Source organism: Loa loa (assembly GCF_000183805.2).
Source record: "Loa loa unplaced genomic scaffold supercont3.157, whole genome shotgun sequence".
NCBI classification, from domain to species: Eukaryota; Metazoa; Nematoda; class Chromadorea; order Rhabditida; family Onchocercidae; genus Loa; species Loa loa.
This window is the reverse complement of record NW_018108337.1, coordinates 103,696-117,015: the sequence shown is the minus strand read 5'-3', so window position 1 is coordinate 117,015 and position 13,320 is coordinate 103,696. Positions and strand designations below refer to the sequence as shown.

General features: G+C 35.8%; 2 protein-coding genes across 2 annotated transcripts in view; one reads left to right on the top strand and one right to left on the bottom strand.

The window, feature by feature from the left end:
- The window catches only part of LOAG_17941 (hyaluronidase), a gene marked incomplete at its 5' end in the record, with an annotated part of 6,191 nt that extends 1,040 nt beyond the window's left edge, over positions 1-5,151 (bottom strand). Inside the window, 16 exons of the mRNA XM_020450609.1 lie at positions 416-507; positions 833-1,020; positions 1,124-1,235; positions 1,635-1,745; positions 2,066-2,222; positions 2,391-2,509; positions 2,588-2,665; positions 2,833-2,974; positions 3,070-3,238; positions 3,537-3,667; positions 3,746-3,890; positions 3,996-4,094; positions 4,241-4,409; positions 4,595-4,725; positions 4,821-4,970; positions 5,079-5,151. Coding sequence (XP_020305693.1) covers positions 416-507; positions 833-1,020; positions 1,124-1,235; positions 1,635-1,745; positions 2,066-2,222; positions 2,391-2,509; positions 2,588-2,665; positions 2,833-2,974; positions 3,070-3,238; positions 3,537-3,667; positions 3,746-3,890; positions 3,996-4,094; positions 4,241-4,409; positions 4,595-4,725; positions 4,821-4,970; positions 5,079-5,151 — 2,066 coding nt within the window. The remainder of the gene's footprint in view (positions 1-415; positions 508-832; positions 1,021-1,123; positions 1,236-1,634; positions 1,746-2,065; positions 2,223-2,390; positions 2,510-2,587; positions 2,666-2,832; positions 2,975-3,069; positions 3,239-3,536; positions 3,668-3,745; positions 3,891-3,995; positions 4,095-4,240; positions 4,410-4,594; positions 4,726-4,820; positions 4,971-5,078) is intronic.
- Positions 5,152-6,557: 1,406 nt separating this feature from the next.
- Positions 6,558-12,317, top strand: LOAG_08075 (hypothetical protein; the record flags this gene model as incomplete). Its single annotated transcript, XM_020447609.1, has 13 exons — positions 6,558-6,731; positions 7,131-7,305; positions 8,161-8,315; positions 8,730-8,858; positions 8,985-9,141; positions 9,568-9,672; positions 10,076-10,210; positions 11,010-11,112; positions 11,182-11,326; positions 11,416-11,512; positions 11,789-11,844; positions 12,015-12,142; positions 12,266-12,317. The coding sequence occupies 13 exons, from the start codon at positions 6,558-6,560 to the stop codon at positions 12,315-12,317; spliced, it is 1,611 nt and encodes a 536-aa protein (XP_020302177.1).
- Between the last annotated feature and the right edge of the window lie 1,003 nt (positions 12,318-13,320).

Here is a 13,320-nt window from a genome sequence, read left to right as displayed (position 1 = left end):
ATAACTTGCCGCGGACTTCCTATGGCATCATTTTCAACCGCAACAAAGCAAGTCCGAGGCGTTGCAAAACCAGTATAAGCACCAATGTACCTTGAAAAGCTATTCTTCAAATGGTGTCAAGCCAAACCTTTATCAAAAGTTTATACATGTGTAAAAAATACACACAGATATATATGGTACCATATTTACTTCTAAATGTCACATGTTAAGAAGAATCGTTACTTGAGTCACAAAATCTACAAGACCCTCAAGCGAACAAAACCTTGCAAGCAGAGAAAGGCTGGAAACGCCTTAAGAGCAGTTTAATGACTATGACTAAGAACTCAAGAAGCATGTTCAATTCAAGATGCCTTTAATAGTACCACACTGAACTTGACACATGATTTCTATTTCTTCACCGAAAAGAACAACTTACTTGTCAAAAAAACGTTCATCTTTGATTTCCTCTAGAATTCCCACGTTTGAAGCATATTCATTTTCAATTTTCCACATGTATCGAAAATTGTTCTGAAAATGTAACCGAAATTTAACCATCTCAATAATTAGAAATTCCGCCAGTGCTTAAAAAATTGAAAATGTAATAGGAAATGTTTGAGAAGATGGAACAGTTCAAAATGTCGGTCATAACCTTATAGAATAAAATTTCATTTCTTCTATCAGAAAAACCATCTTACGACCAATCAACAAAACTTGCCGATAAAATTAGATAAGACAAACAACAGTCTAGACAGCAAAACAAAGGAATATAAAGTAAGAACGAGATGGATGACGACGAAAAAATCTGATAAATTTCCCCTTTTTCAAAAATGAAAAGTAGAAAGTAGAAACAAACCATATCTTCATCTGCGTAAGGCCTAACTGTGTAGCAGTTTAAAGAAAGCGGTAATACTGTCTTCAATAGGAATAAGTCCGCCAAATTAGCACTCGAATACAGAAGCTTCTGCAAGTCTGCCAGGAAACCGCCAGACAAAGTCCATGGTTCAACATCCGGAATACCGACACGCCAAAAGCAATCACAGTCTACAAAGACATTAAAACAATTAAATGGTTATGAAATTTCGGCAACTTTGGAATTTTTGGAATTATTGCCTGGAAAGGAATTACAATTAACGGAAAGACATACCAATAGGTGCAACATTCAAATGTCCATCAGCCATCCAAAGAACAAGTGCTTCCAGAATAGAAGCCATACCTTGAGCATCATAAACGTATTGAAATAGTTCCTGAACAACGCTCTGTAATAGTAACATTTATATGCCCACGCTTTATGAGTATCTTCTCCATGGTAGATTTCCATATTTTTAAAACGATTCTACATATCAAAATGCAAATCTATGCACATCACTTTTTTAAATGAAAACCAAAAGTGTAAGAAGTGGATTAAGGCCTTGTAGTCTTAACACGACAATACAGTTGTATCAGTCACCGATACGTCTGAGAGATTAACTCAAAATTCATTCAATAAAAACCCAGACTATAAATATAACTAAAATTGCAAAGTGTCTTTACGCAAACGAACATTTAATTAGTAATATGTTAAAAACTTGTGGCTACTTCTCTTCCAAATTTTATAGAGAACAACAACAAAATTTCGTGAAGAGCAAAAACAACGAATTCCTGGAAAAGTAACAGACACGATTAGGAAGTTGCGTGATATGTTGATAAAGCCTCGTTACATCACGTAACAGTTTGACAAAATCCTCGCATCGCCGTTTCCATTCGTCACTCACAAATTCTTGTACTTTCTGTAACTCATATAAATGAGAAATTAAAAGTGTGACATGAACTCAGTAAATGGATTCAAATTTTGAACCGCATACCGTATTTTTAACGAATAGTTCCCAGAGTGAATAGCTGATTAGTTGTGTTACAGATCCGCTCTAGTGAAACACACAGTTGGATAAAAAAAACTGCTAGTGAATTCTAAATTATTCTTTTTTCATACATCTTTAATTCAAAGCACCCAATCTCTACTAACACAACAGAATAGAAATATAATCAGTATAGTATGATGTCATGAGATCATGTGAAATTGAAAGCTAAAACGAAAGCAAAAAAATTTAACCTGATCATCAATATCTTGACCATTACTTCTCCTCATTACATATGAGTTTTCGTGAAGCCAAGAAAACTCCTGCAACATTTGAATGCCGCGGCGACCATGCTCGAAGGGTAAATAAAACATATCGACAAAGATTGCTACCTGGTCCACTCCAGTGACACTATAACACCTCTATGTCAGGAAAATTCATTTTTTGTGTGGCACTTTGTTCTTCAAGACCAGAGCATAGACTGTGTCCAACATATATAAATAGTACAATCCTTAGTAGGAGCTCAGTAGAACCGCTAATCTAGTATAGAAGAGTGAAAGAAATGAAGAATTTGTATACTTTGCTTCCGAATCGGAATGAACACTGCTATCCATACTGATATCTGATGAAACTTCCAGCATTTCCTGAATATTTCCCTTGCTTTGATATGATGTCTCCAACGATGGCTTCGTGTCCTCCTAGAACCCAGCCAATAAATTAATGGAACATGAAGTAGAGTTGAAACATATCTTGAAGAACAGAAAAAGTCAAGAAACCTTGGTAACCGACACCAGATCCATTGGCTCGCTGTATTCAGAGCACATCGAATTCACAGTCTGTACCACTGAGTTGTTCTAGAAACGAGTTGATGTAAAACTTGAACTAACACTCTAAAACATCCAATCTTTCATCGTGAAGATGAGATTTACAAAGCATGCGACTGATTTATCTCAACGATTGTACCATTGAAGTTAATTCTTTAACACTAAACGAGAACCAGTGATTATGTAATTACAACTACCTCAGCACTGAAGTAAACAATTGCTGTCTGATTGTCTCTACTATCCGGACCATTCAATTCTCGAGTGACCAAAGAAACACAGCTTGTTGATGGCTTCAGTTCGTTGAGTTCATCAACTTCAGCTACTTCAACAGAAACAGATCTGAAACATTTTGAGAATGAAGACGTCGCGAATATTCAAAACTGGTTTTACTGAAATATGGTGTCGGAAAAAATCGAGCAGAAGCATTAACTTACGGATGTGAATTTGTTGACGACTCAGCGTTAAAGTATTCAATCCATTTCTTAATACCTTCATCTAGAGCTTTTAATGGATGATATAATCGTTTCGGCGAAGCATTCTCAACAATGTGTGTTGCAACAGGAACTACATCACCCGCCTCTAATATAGCATCTGATTCCGCTTCTGAAAGGAATCAAAGACAGCATAAAAGTGGAAGGAAAAGTACAAAACCATGAAGTTACTGATTTTTGAGATCCTTCTTCGAGTTTCGTGTGACGTTCTCATTTAAATCGCCAATCTTCTACTATAGACAGAAGAAAATTCTTAATGTTCTAGAATACATTAAAAAGTGCATCCAAAATTACACTATTTTCAGATATATAGATATCAGCTAACAGTAATACACAACCCATTCCTTCAGAAAAACTGTACCTTACCAATACAATCTCCAAATGATCAAAAATAAGCATTGTGGCGATACCTTCCAAAACATCAGCATCTGCATGACAGCTATTCCATTCCGCTAATGTATAGAACGGCAAGAAATTAGCTTCATAACGACAGTTTGGATTCAGTAAAATTCCTGCGATCTCCTCTTTCAGTCGTACAGGCCTGAAATACTTTCCAGAAGTAATTTCGACTCTAGTACAACCAAGAAATACACTTTTCTTAAACATTATATATACACACCTCCCTGCAAATGGTCCCAGAAAAACCCGCTTAGGGTCATAATCATTGGCGTGCAAATTATCCCAAACCACCGGTTTTCTTTGTAACACAGCAGCGACACGTCGGATGTGATCGATCGTAATTTCACGGGATACCACTCGAGGTCCTGCAATATACCTATGTAATTTATTGATCCGATCCCTCATCAGATTATTTTTACCAATGTCGAAACCTTACGTAAAATGTCAAACATATATAATGCAAAACGTGCCTGTCCACAAAATATGTATATCAGGAACCAGTTTTTTACCCAGCGTAAGTAAATAGCCCGATTCTTCCAATGACGGATTCGCTCGTGATTCGCAATACTCTATAAAAAAAGTTCATATCGTAAATGATATATTGCTGCTAAGGACAAGTAATAGCAGTGCTTTCGAAAAAGTGCTCTCAAATAAATCAAAAGGATGTTGAAAGACAAAGATGTGTGAAGCAAAAACTTGGTGTAGGGTTGGTTACCTGTAGGACAAAAAAAGAAATGAGGACACTTCAAAAACTCGTATAGAGCATTAGCAACAGTTAACTGGGCCATAACAATAGACGAAAACTGTTTTTTGTCGGCATCGTTCAATGCCATATCAATATCATCGAACAGTAGCGCAAAAGCATCACATCCTAAACAGCGTACCTAGAAACGGACACCGTAAGAGAAAGCTAACCAGATTAACAGAGTATAGCTGCACTATTTTTCGGCTTTCTTTCACAAAACCGACACTTCCTATCAATGTTCCCAGTGTCCAGGTGACCCAGAATTTAGGTTAACTTTCCCTAATTTCCCTATAGAAATGGTAACCATAATCAGATGAAACCAACCTGTTCAGATTTATCATGCAGAGCTTTGATTTCTTTGTCGCTTGAATAAATAATATCAATTCCAGGAGACAACGCGTACACAAATGTAACATTTTCCATCCTTGCTGTTTGGATCAAAGATTGCAGTAACTCTGCAAGTGAAAAAACTAGATATTCTTATCCTAAATTCTTGCCTCTGTTAAGAGAAATAAAAATGTGAAACGCTATCGATTTACAAACCACCAACCTACTTCATCGGAACTGTACAGCTGTCTCCACTCAGCTCTATGCTTCAGATCGTCTTTTGGTGCGTAAATGTAAGTGTTCATTCCCAGACGTTTCATCCTAGCGAATAAATCTCTCCGCTGGTCTGCCGTCCATGGCCGTCCATAGAATCCTGTTTTCAAATTGTCTTCTTCAATACAGCCAAATATAAGTTACTGCTAAATAAAGCAAAATGTTGTACTGTATACAGTTTGTATTAAAGTTTTAACTTTTCTCATACCTTCAACGATACCACACAAGAACTGTGCTGCACGACGCTCTTTCTCAGCTTTTGTTTTAGAGCGTGTCTGCATAGTATAGTACGGAGATCATCCGATTCAACGCACCAAACAACACCTTAGATATGCTGAAACTGATTACTTGTGTTGCACATAAACTCTTTTTATAACAGAAAAATTACAAAACAAGATATCCATTTATGTATTATAACTATCATAATGCTTGTACTGTGAGGCACACCATTCAGTACTGCATAACAATATTTGCAAAACTGTACGATACCAGGATTGACTGTCAACTATAGCAGCAAAAAACAAAAATTATCGACGAAATCAAAGTCGGAGATGCAAAGCACTGATGAACTGGTTTAGTAAGGGACGATCGATGGATACCTTCTAACTCAATAGTACAATCCCTCACTGATTTCCCAACCTGTGCCATCAGAACACGACAAGTAATAATGAAATCGTGGAATAAAATCACCTACTAAAAAATATAATACAGTACGATGCTTGTCTAAGGCTAACATCTGATTTCAGTACGCTCTAATACACGCTTCAAAATAACGCGGAATATTTCACTATTCGTTCTACGTGAAAGCAGAGATGAGCCACCATTCCACTAAACTGCTTCCAACCATCTCACTCACTCACTCTCTCTCTCTCTCTCTCTCTCTCCTCACTTTTCTTCTGGTTTTGAATTATTCATGTATCTTTTTCATGCAATTTAAACACGTCAAAAACTAAAACGGAATTTACGTAAGCACAAACATCAATGAACAATAGTAACAGTTAGGACATGCCGAATTGGCGAAACGTATTCAAGCCCATTTCGTCCATTTTTGATGGTGGCTTCAGTTAATGCCTTTATTTTGCGTGAGAGAAAACACGTTTATGTTTATTGATATCCTGAACTAGTCGGTTGACTTTCAGTCCATAACACTGTTCACATTCTCCCCACCTACCTTTGCCATTTCTCCATCCTTATTATCTTATCATAAATATTAAATAGTGTCATTGGTCAACTGTATAAGCGCTTTCTTAATGTTATTAGCAAGCTATCACAAACGTAATCCAACTTTATCTAATCCTACGAATCAATACGCGCACTACTAGCTCAGTCCAAGTCACTGTGTTTTTTTTTTAATTTCTAGAAAAGGTCTTCAGGCTTGCACTCCTTTTTACGAATTCGATCATTTGCCAACAGCCAAAATATACTCTATGTATTTTCCCGACGACAGTTCCTTTGTCCATTGGCATACAGCGGGTTATATTCAAAAAAGGCTTGTATTCAAAAAGCCGTATGATTTGCATATCTAAGGTAAATGGTACGGCTTTTTCTAGTGCAAATGTGTTTAACTGGGTGTGACCGAGAAATAATGTCATTGGTCAACTGTATAGGCACTTTCTTGATGTTATTAGCAAGCTATCACTAACGTAACTCAATTTTATCCAATCCCAACAATCGAAATTCCAGGATTATGGAGTTGTCCGAGGCTATAGAACGGCCGCGTGTAGATAACGTATTCCTACGAAAAGGTCCTCGACAACCACAGCCAGGTTCACTAGCCCTTATTGGGCATCATATGATTTTTTCACCATCTTCCAGTTCAGCAAACTCTCCGAATGGAAAGGAGCATAGCAATGAACTTTGGGTATTTTTAGCTGATTAAGTAATAAAGATTTAATGTGTCAATAAATGATTCCTTTGATAGGTTTTCAGTCAAATGGTATTTAATGTGAGCAGCTGTAGTTTACTCGTATATACGATCGGCATTTCCGGTCCTTCTGCATTTATGACTTACTTGTTTATTGAGGTTTTTGGGAAATGGAATAGATTTTAAGCCTAATGACAGGCCTACCACATAATCTTAAGCTTGATATAGTTTTCTGTAAATGTTCTTGTACTAATATTAGATTTATAAAGTACACGAGACTACTGTCCAGAAGTTATCTTTGGATCGAGACTTTCATTTGACAAGCTGTTAATCTGTTGTCAAGTTGGTGACATTGAAAGCTTTCCAATAATGATGGGAGAAAGGCAGTAGTTTCAGCTTCTCCATCGTGCAGTGGATCATGTCGTTGTGGAACCAATTGTTAAAGATAGCTTAAGTCGTAGTGGAAAACTGATTTTAAAGTGCAAGAACTTCATGATATGTATTTTCGAAATCGATGATTTGGATGACTGCCTCGCTGTTGCACGTTCTATCGAAAAATTATCCAATTTAAGCAAGTTATTTATTATTATTTATTATTTATTTGTTATTTATTTGTTATTTAGCATTTGCTTCCCACTAACTAACTAATTAATACATTGTAGTTGTCGTCATTATTGTTGTCATTATTAATTATTATTACATTATTGTTGACTGTTCCTAATATTAATATTATTTATTTGATATTTATTATTACTTGTTATCTATTACCATTTGTTACTATTTATTATTTATTGCTGATCACTTATTGTTTACCACCTATTTATTATTTATTTTCCGTTATTGTTATCATTATCATTGTACTGTTGTCAGTTGTTATTACTATTATTTATTATTTATTGTTTATTGCTTATTATTTGTTGTCTGTCATTTTTTGCTTATTATTCATTGTTTATTGTTTGTTATTTACTGTTTATTGTTGATCATTTTTCAATTATTGATTGCTATTTACTATTTGTTGTTTGTTACTTACTATTTATTGTTCATTATTTGTTGCTTACTGTTCAATGTTTGTTATTTGTCGTCTATTGTTTATTATTTATTGTATGTTATTATTTATCGTTCATTATTTATTGTTTATCACTATTATTATTATTACTACGGTGTAAAGCTGGATGGCGTATAAGTGCTGTCAACGAAGCCACTTTATCATTACTAATTATTAATCATTATCACTTATTACTATTTGTTAGTATCATTGTTCAATTATTACTCGGAAACTTGAAAGATACGTAATAATCGAGTCTAAAAAAGTGGCATAATAGCTGTATCGAAAGATGTCAATGTTAGATATCTGTAGTTTGTAGTTTCTGGTACTGAGCTGTACTGTTCTGCAGAAAAAAGTGATAAACAGATTTTTATTTTTCAGAAGGTATACAGCACGATTATCCATTTTATTACCGGTGTCCTTTCACTGTATTGGATAATGGATGGACTGCTTTTGATGCTGAACAAGAATATGCGAAATTAATGATGCGGTGTAAAGATGGATGGCGTGTTAGTGCTGTCAACAAAGGCTTTCGGGTATGATATCGCTTCTGTTGCTTAAGGTTATCAGATAAAACATAATATTTGTTTTATTTGCTTTGATGGCGTCGGTTGCGTTATACTTCTTAATTTCTCTGTGGACGCGATTGAGTTGCAGTTGGTATAGGCTAACCTACGGTATACTAGACACGACAACTTTATGGGAAGACATTTTGAATACTAATTCGATGAAAATATGATATAGTGAAACTGTAAGTGATATAGTGAATGAAATACGCTTCAGTTAATCTCAGGTGACGAAAAGAAGATGATAACCGAGAGTTACATTTCGGTACTTTTCATGATTAGCAAATAACCAGAAATATATATGAATAAACTATCGAATAGTTGCTGGATATTTGCAAGAATGTGCTGAACGGTTTTTTTTTTTTACATAGTTCTTTTAAATAGGTGTGTAGTACGTATCCGGAAATGGTGATTGTGCCGAAGGGTATTGGCGATGATTATCTTAGAATATCTGCTACTTTTCGAGATGGCGGACGTTTCCCTATACTAAGCTTCTATCATGGAAAAACGAAGGTTTGTTGTGGTACTCATTATTTTCACAGTAAATATTTATTTTCCTTTATATATCTTAGGTAAAATAGCATTTATTATTCATATATGGAACAATCAAATGTCTCCTTTAAAAGATCTGTTTTTCAGTCTTGCCTTATCCGTTGCGGACAGCCTCTAGTCGGTCCTACAAATCGGCGATGTAAAGAAGATGAAACGATCCTCAATTCTTTGTTGTCCTCGACAAGTAAGGGAGTTATTGTAGACACTCGCACGAAAACTCTTGCACAGAGCGCAAAAAATAAAGGTATATTCAGTAGCAAATCTCCTTTAACTTTATGTGTGTTGCATGTTTTACAAAACAAGCTGTTGCCATAACATGGCGGAACTTCATTAATTTGTGAATTCTAAGCAAAGCAATAGTAAGTGGATATAATCTTATAAATTTCTTCCTAACCGGATTGATTATGGGTGAGGATATTCGAAAACTTCACTGAAAAAGTACTTTTGTACGCATGAAAGCTCGTGCGGCACTGCTGCTTTTCTAGCTGCGAAGTCGGTTAATGTGAAGTTACTGCGCATTTTCATGATATTTTTCGCAGCGTTTTCAAGATAATATTTTTCAGAATGGATGAAATACTCTAAATTAATAGGAATCAGGTCCTCATATGAGGTAAATATGTTACAGTTTGAAATATTTACTTCTGAAAGCACTTATTTTTCTTGGTTGAAGGTGGCGGATGTGAGTCGCAGATGTTTTATTCGCAATGGAAATATATGTATGGTGGCACTCCACGGATCAAAGAAATCCATGATGCACTGGTCAAATTAGTTGAATGTGAGTTTCGTGATGACAAGTGGGTTACACTGGGATGTTCTCTACTTTTTCGTGACGTTAGGCACATCTTTTCCACATTTATGTGTTGGACTTCAGTATAGTCGTCCTTCTGTTTTGCTTGATTGTTTCCGAGCTGTCACTCTGTCGTGTTTCGTTTTAAAACTTTCAAGACATTTGATTCCGTTCTGTTGTGACGTTATCAGTTTTTCGTGTTTAATATTATTGCTATTTTCGTATTCTGATATCCCTATATTTAGCATTCTTACATTCTATATTTATTAAGTTATTCAGATTTAATTTTTGCGGTGGGAAAAAGAGGAGAAAAAAGTTTTCACTATGCTTATGCAGAGTCTTGTTTTTAAACAGCATTCGATTTTCTCTTCCATGTATGACCTTGTTACAGTGTGTGCAGAAACGAATATCAGTATTGATCGTTGGATATCTCGTCTTGGTTCTTGTGGCTGGGTTCAATTTATTTCTGACATGTTAACTTGCGCAGCAACAGTGGCTCAATGTGTCCATTGTGAAGGCAATGCAGGTCTGCCATCCGTACTGTTTCCTTATTTCTTTACTTGTATAATCAACTCGTGCAGGAAGTATGTCGTTACAAAAAATTAAGAAATCGTTTGTTTAACTGACCGAGTGAATTAATCGCATATTTATTCGTAGAATTATAACCAATAACTGTGCAGAAATATGTACGCATATTCTTAGTTAACTTAAATCAGAACATTCTTTCACTGCTTGTGGGGTTATTACACAGAACACCCTTTCTACCTTCATTCTGCTGAAAAATGCAAGATTCTCATGATAACTTTCGATGAGTTGACCACTTATGTGTTAAATGTTTAACTGCAGTAGACGTTTAGAAGTATTTTGTTGTTAAATCGATTTAATTCGTTCGCTTATTGAATACATTATTGCTTTTCTAAAAATGTACTATCAAATAGCAGGAAAAGTCCTTGTACACACTGTTTTTGCTTAAATTCGGTATTCTTGCATGCTGAATGTTTTTTTTTAGACGACATTTTTAGATCTTTCAATTATAGAAGATATTGTTTATAACCTAGGTAATCAGTGGAGTTCAAACCGTCCGGATATCGTTGTGCGCTTTTGGGAGGGATGGAAAATTTGACTGATCTTTGTACAAGCTATAAGTCTGACTCAGCATCATCAGTAGCTCTGAACGTGATAAGCACATAACTATTTGCCAATTTAATGGTCTGTAGCAGTGCGTTTCATTTAGCCGTTGTTTGAAAAATCCGGATTTCTTGGTTCTTCAATTGAAATTTTCGCCTCTCTTTTAGTAAACTGTGCCAAAAGCAAGCTGTTTTCAGAGGTTCCAGTAGTGGTGCATGGTGCTGAAGGAACCGATTCGACTCTTTTGGTAACATCACTGGCACAGCTTTTGCTAGATTCTGATGCTCGCACTATTCGAGGGTGAGTTAAATAGTCTCCTGATGTTAAATTCGGTAATCGTTTTTTGGAAGTTTGTTTGGATGTTTTCAGTTTCGAATCTTTGATTGAGCGAGAATGGATATGTGCTGGACATCCTTTTTCCTATCGATGTGCCCATTCAGCCTTTGCTACTGGTGGCATCACAGGACCGTACGAATCTCCCGTGTTTCTTTGCTTCTTGGATTGTGTTTGGCAGGTTATTCATTTCAGAAGTTGTTTTACTTATATATTTTAACGGCTATAAATTTCTACTGATGCTTTATTTTGTTTACGCATTATTCAAAGGTATACCAGCAATTCCCGTGTTCGTTTGAATTTACCGAGGAGTTCCTCATATTTTTGTTCGAACATGCTTATGCTTCCGAGTTTGGATCCTTCCTTGGTAATTTCCAAATTTTATTTTATCCAACTGATAAATGGACTGATAATACCGTATCCCCATTTGATTTACTGTGAGGTAATACTGTATCTGTGAAGTACATAGATAAGCCAAACTTCATTCACAGCGGTACGATAGGATAATTTTGCAGTGTTTACCTCAGTGAAAAAATTTAATGACGAAAATGATCAAATACGTTATATATGTATGAGCTTGATTTCTTACGCTTTTTGCGTATTTTAACACGGTTGTCTTACTTAACTTTTTTTTTTTTTATAGGAAACAGTGAGAAAGAAAGGCACGATTTGAAGTTAAACACGAACAGTGTCGCTTTGGTCTTATGTGAATAACCCTGAAATTTTGTGTACTTACGTGAACGCTTTGTACGAACCTAATCCAACTGTGCTGTGGCCTTGTGTTGCTCCGCAAAGCATAGTAAGCCTCGTTGTATTTCATCTGTTTCTTCTTGTGTGCCGTGTGATGATTGAAGTCATCGAGCTTCCAGGCATTTTGGGAACGTATGTTTTTGCGATGGATGCGTGACTGGAAACTGAGGGATGGTATAAAGCAGACAGTGATGCAATGGAAAGTACGTGAAAAAGAACTGCAGTCAAAAGTGCTGATACTACGCAGGTTTTCTCCATTCTTTTGTTTTTTATTCTTTTGGGATGTGGAATTCGTTTACATTATCTAAATTTAATTTTTTCAAACCTGTTCAACTCACAGTGACAATTTCTGTAATGAAGTTATTTTCAGACAACTTACTGAACTGTCGAAGGACATAGAGCTCACTAATACAGTCCACTGATGTATTACTTCTTTTTGTATTATTACATCGATGTGTATTATGAACATGTGCTTGCGAAAAACATGCATTTATTCCTAACGGGAGTGAGTGGAATGAATTCCTGAATTGATAACAACAAGGCTAGTTACGCACAAACTGATAAGCAGTAAGTTAGGTCTGCTCCATCATTCCTGTTACTTTTTTAATTATCGCAGCTGCAGGAATTCTCGCTTTGATTTGTCTACATTTAAAGATTCGATTCCCAGGTCTCGAGTTTTTGGGGTGGTCGAACTTCGAAATCGTTCAATCACTTCAGTGACCTCGTCTTATTTAGATGCAGACACATGACGAACATACCTATGCTTAGCCGATCTCTCTTGAACTTGGTAGCTGACCGTTTCAGAACTACCACTTGCTGATGAAGTGGTAATAGCTCATTCTGTCTGAAATTCGCGGGCAACTTATCACTAACTGATTTTTCTCATTTGATTCCTTTAAAAGCTAAAATGTTGAGTGGAAATGAATTTTTAAATCTCTTTGATCTCACTTCATGCTTCCTTACGTTTTATTTCGTCATCATTTTTGGGTATTTTGGAGACGGTGTAAGAACAAAATATCAGATTGGGAAGGCCTCACGTCAATGGTGCACCCTGTAAGATGTTGTCACGGATGTTGTTTTGGGTATACATGTGGTGCATTTTAACTATCCCATATAATTGGACATTAATTCACCACCTCTTCAAAATTGGTTTCTCCAGGATACGCTTTGTCAATACTATCAGGCTGTTCTGATTGGATGTCCACTCTTAATTGCATATAAATATTGCTTTGTTATTCCTACTCAACTTTTAAGGCTATTCTGCTGAAGTGATATACAACATCGGAATAGTATCCCTGTTCTGATTCTATATCGTTAAGTAATTTTCTTTTTTGTTGCTGACTACATATATTCCTGCAAATTGTAAATGATATAGCTTGTATACAATGGCCACTGCAGCTTTAGCGATCGCAAAATAATAACTTT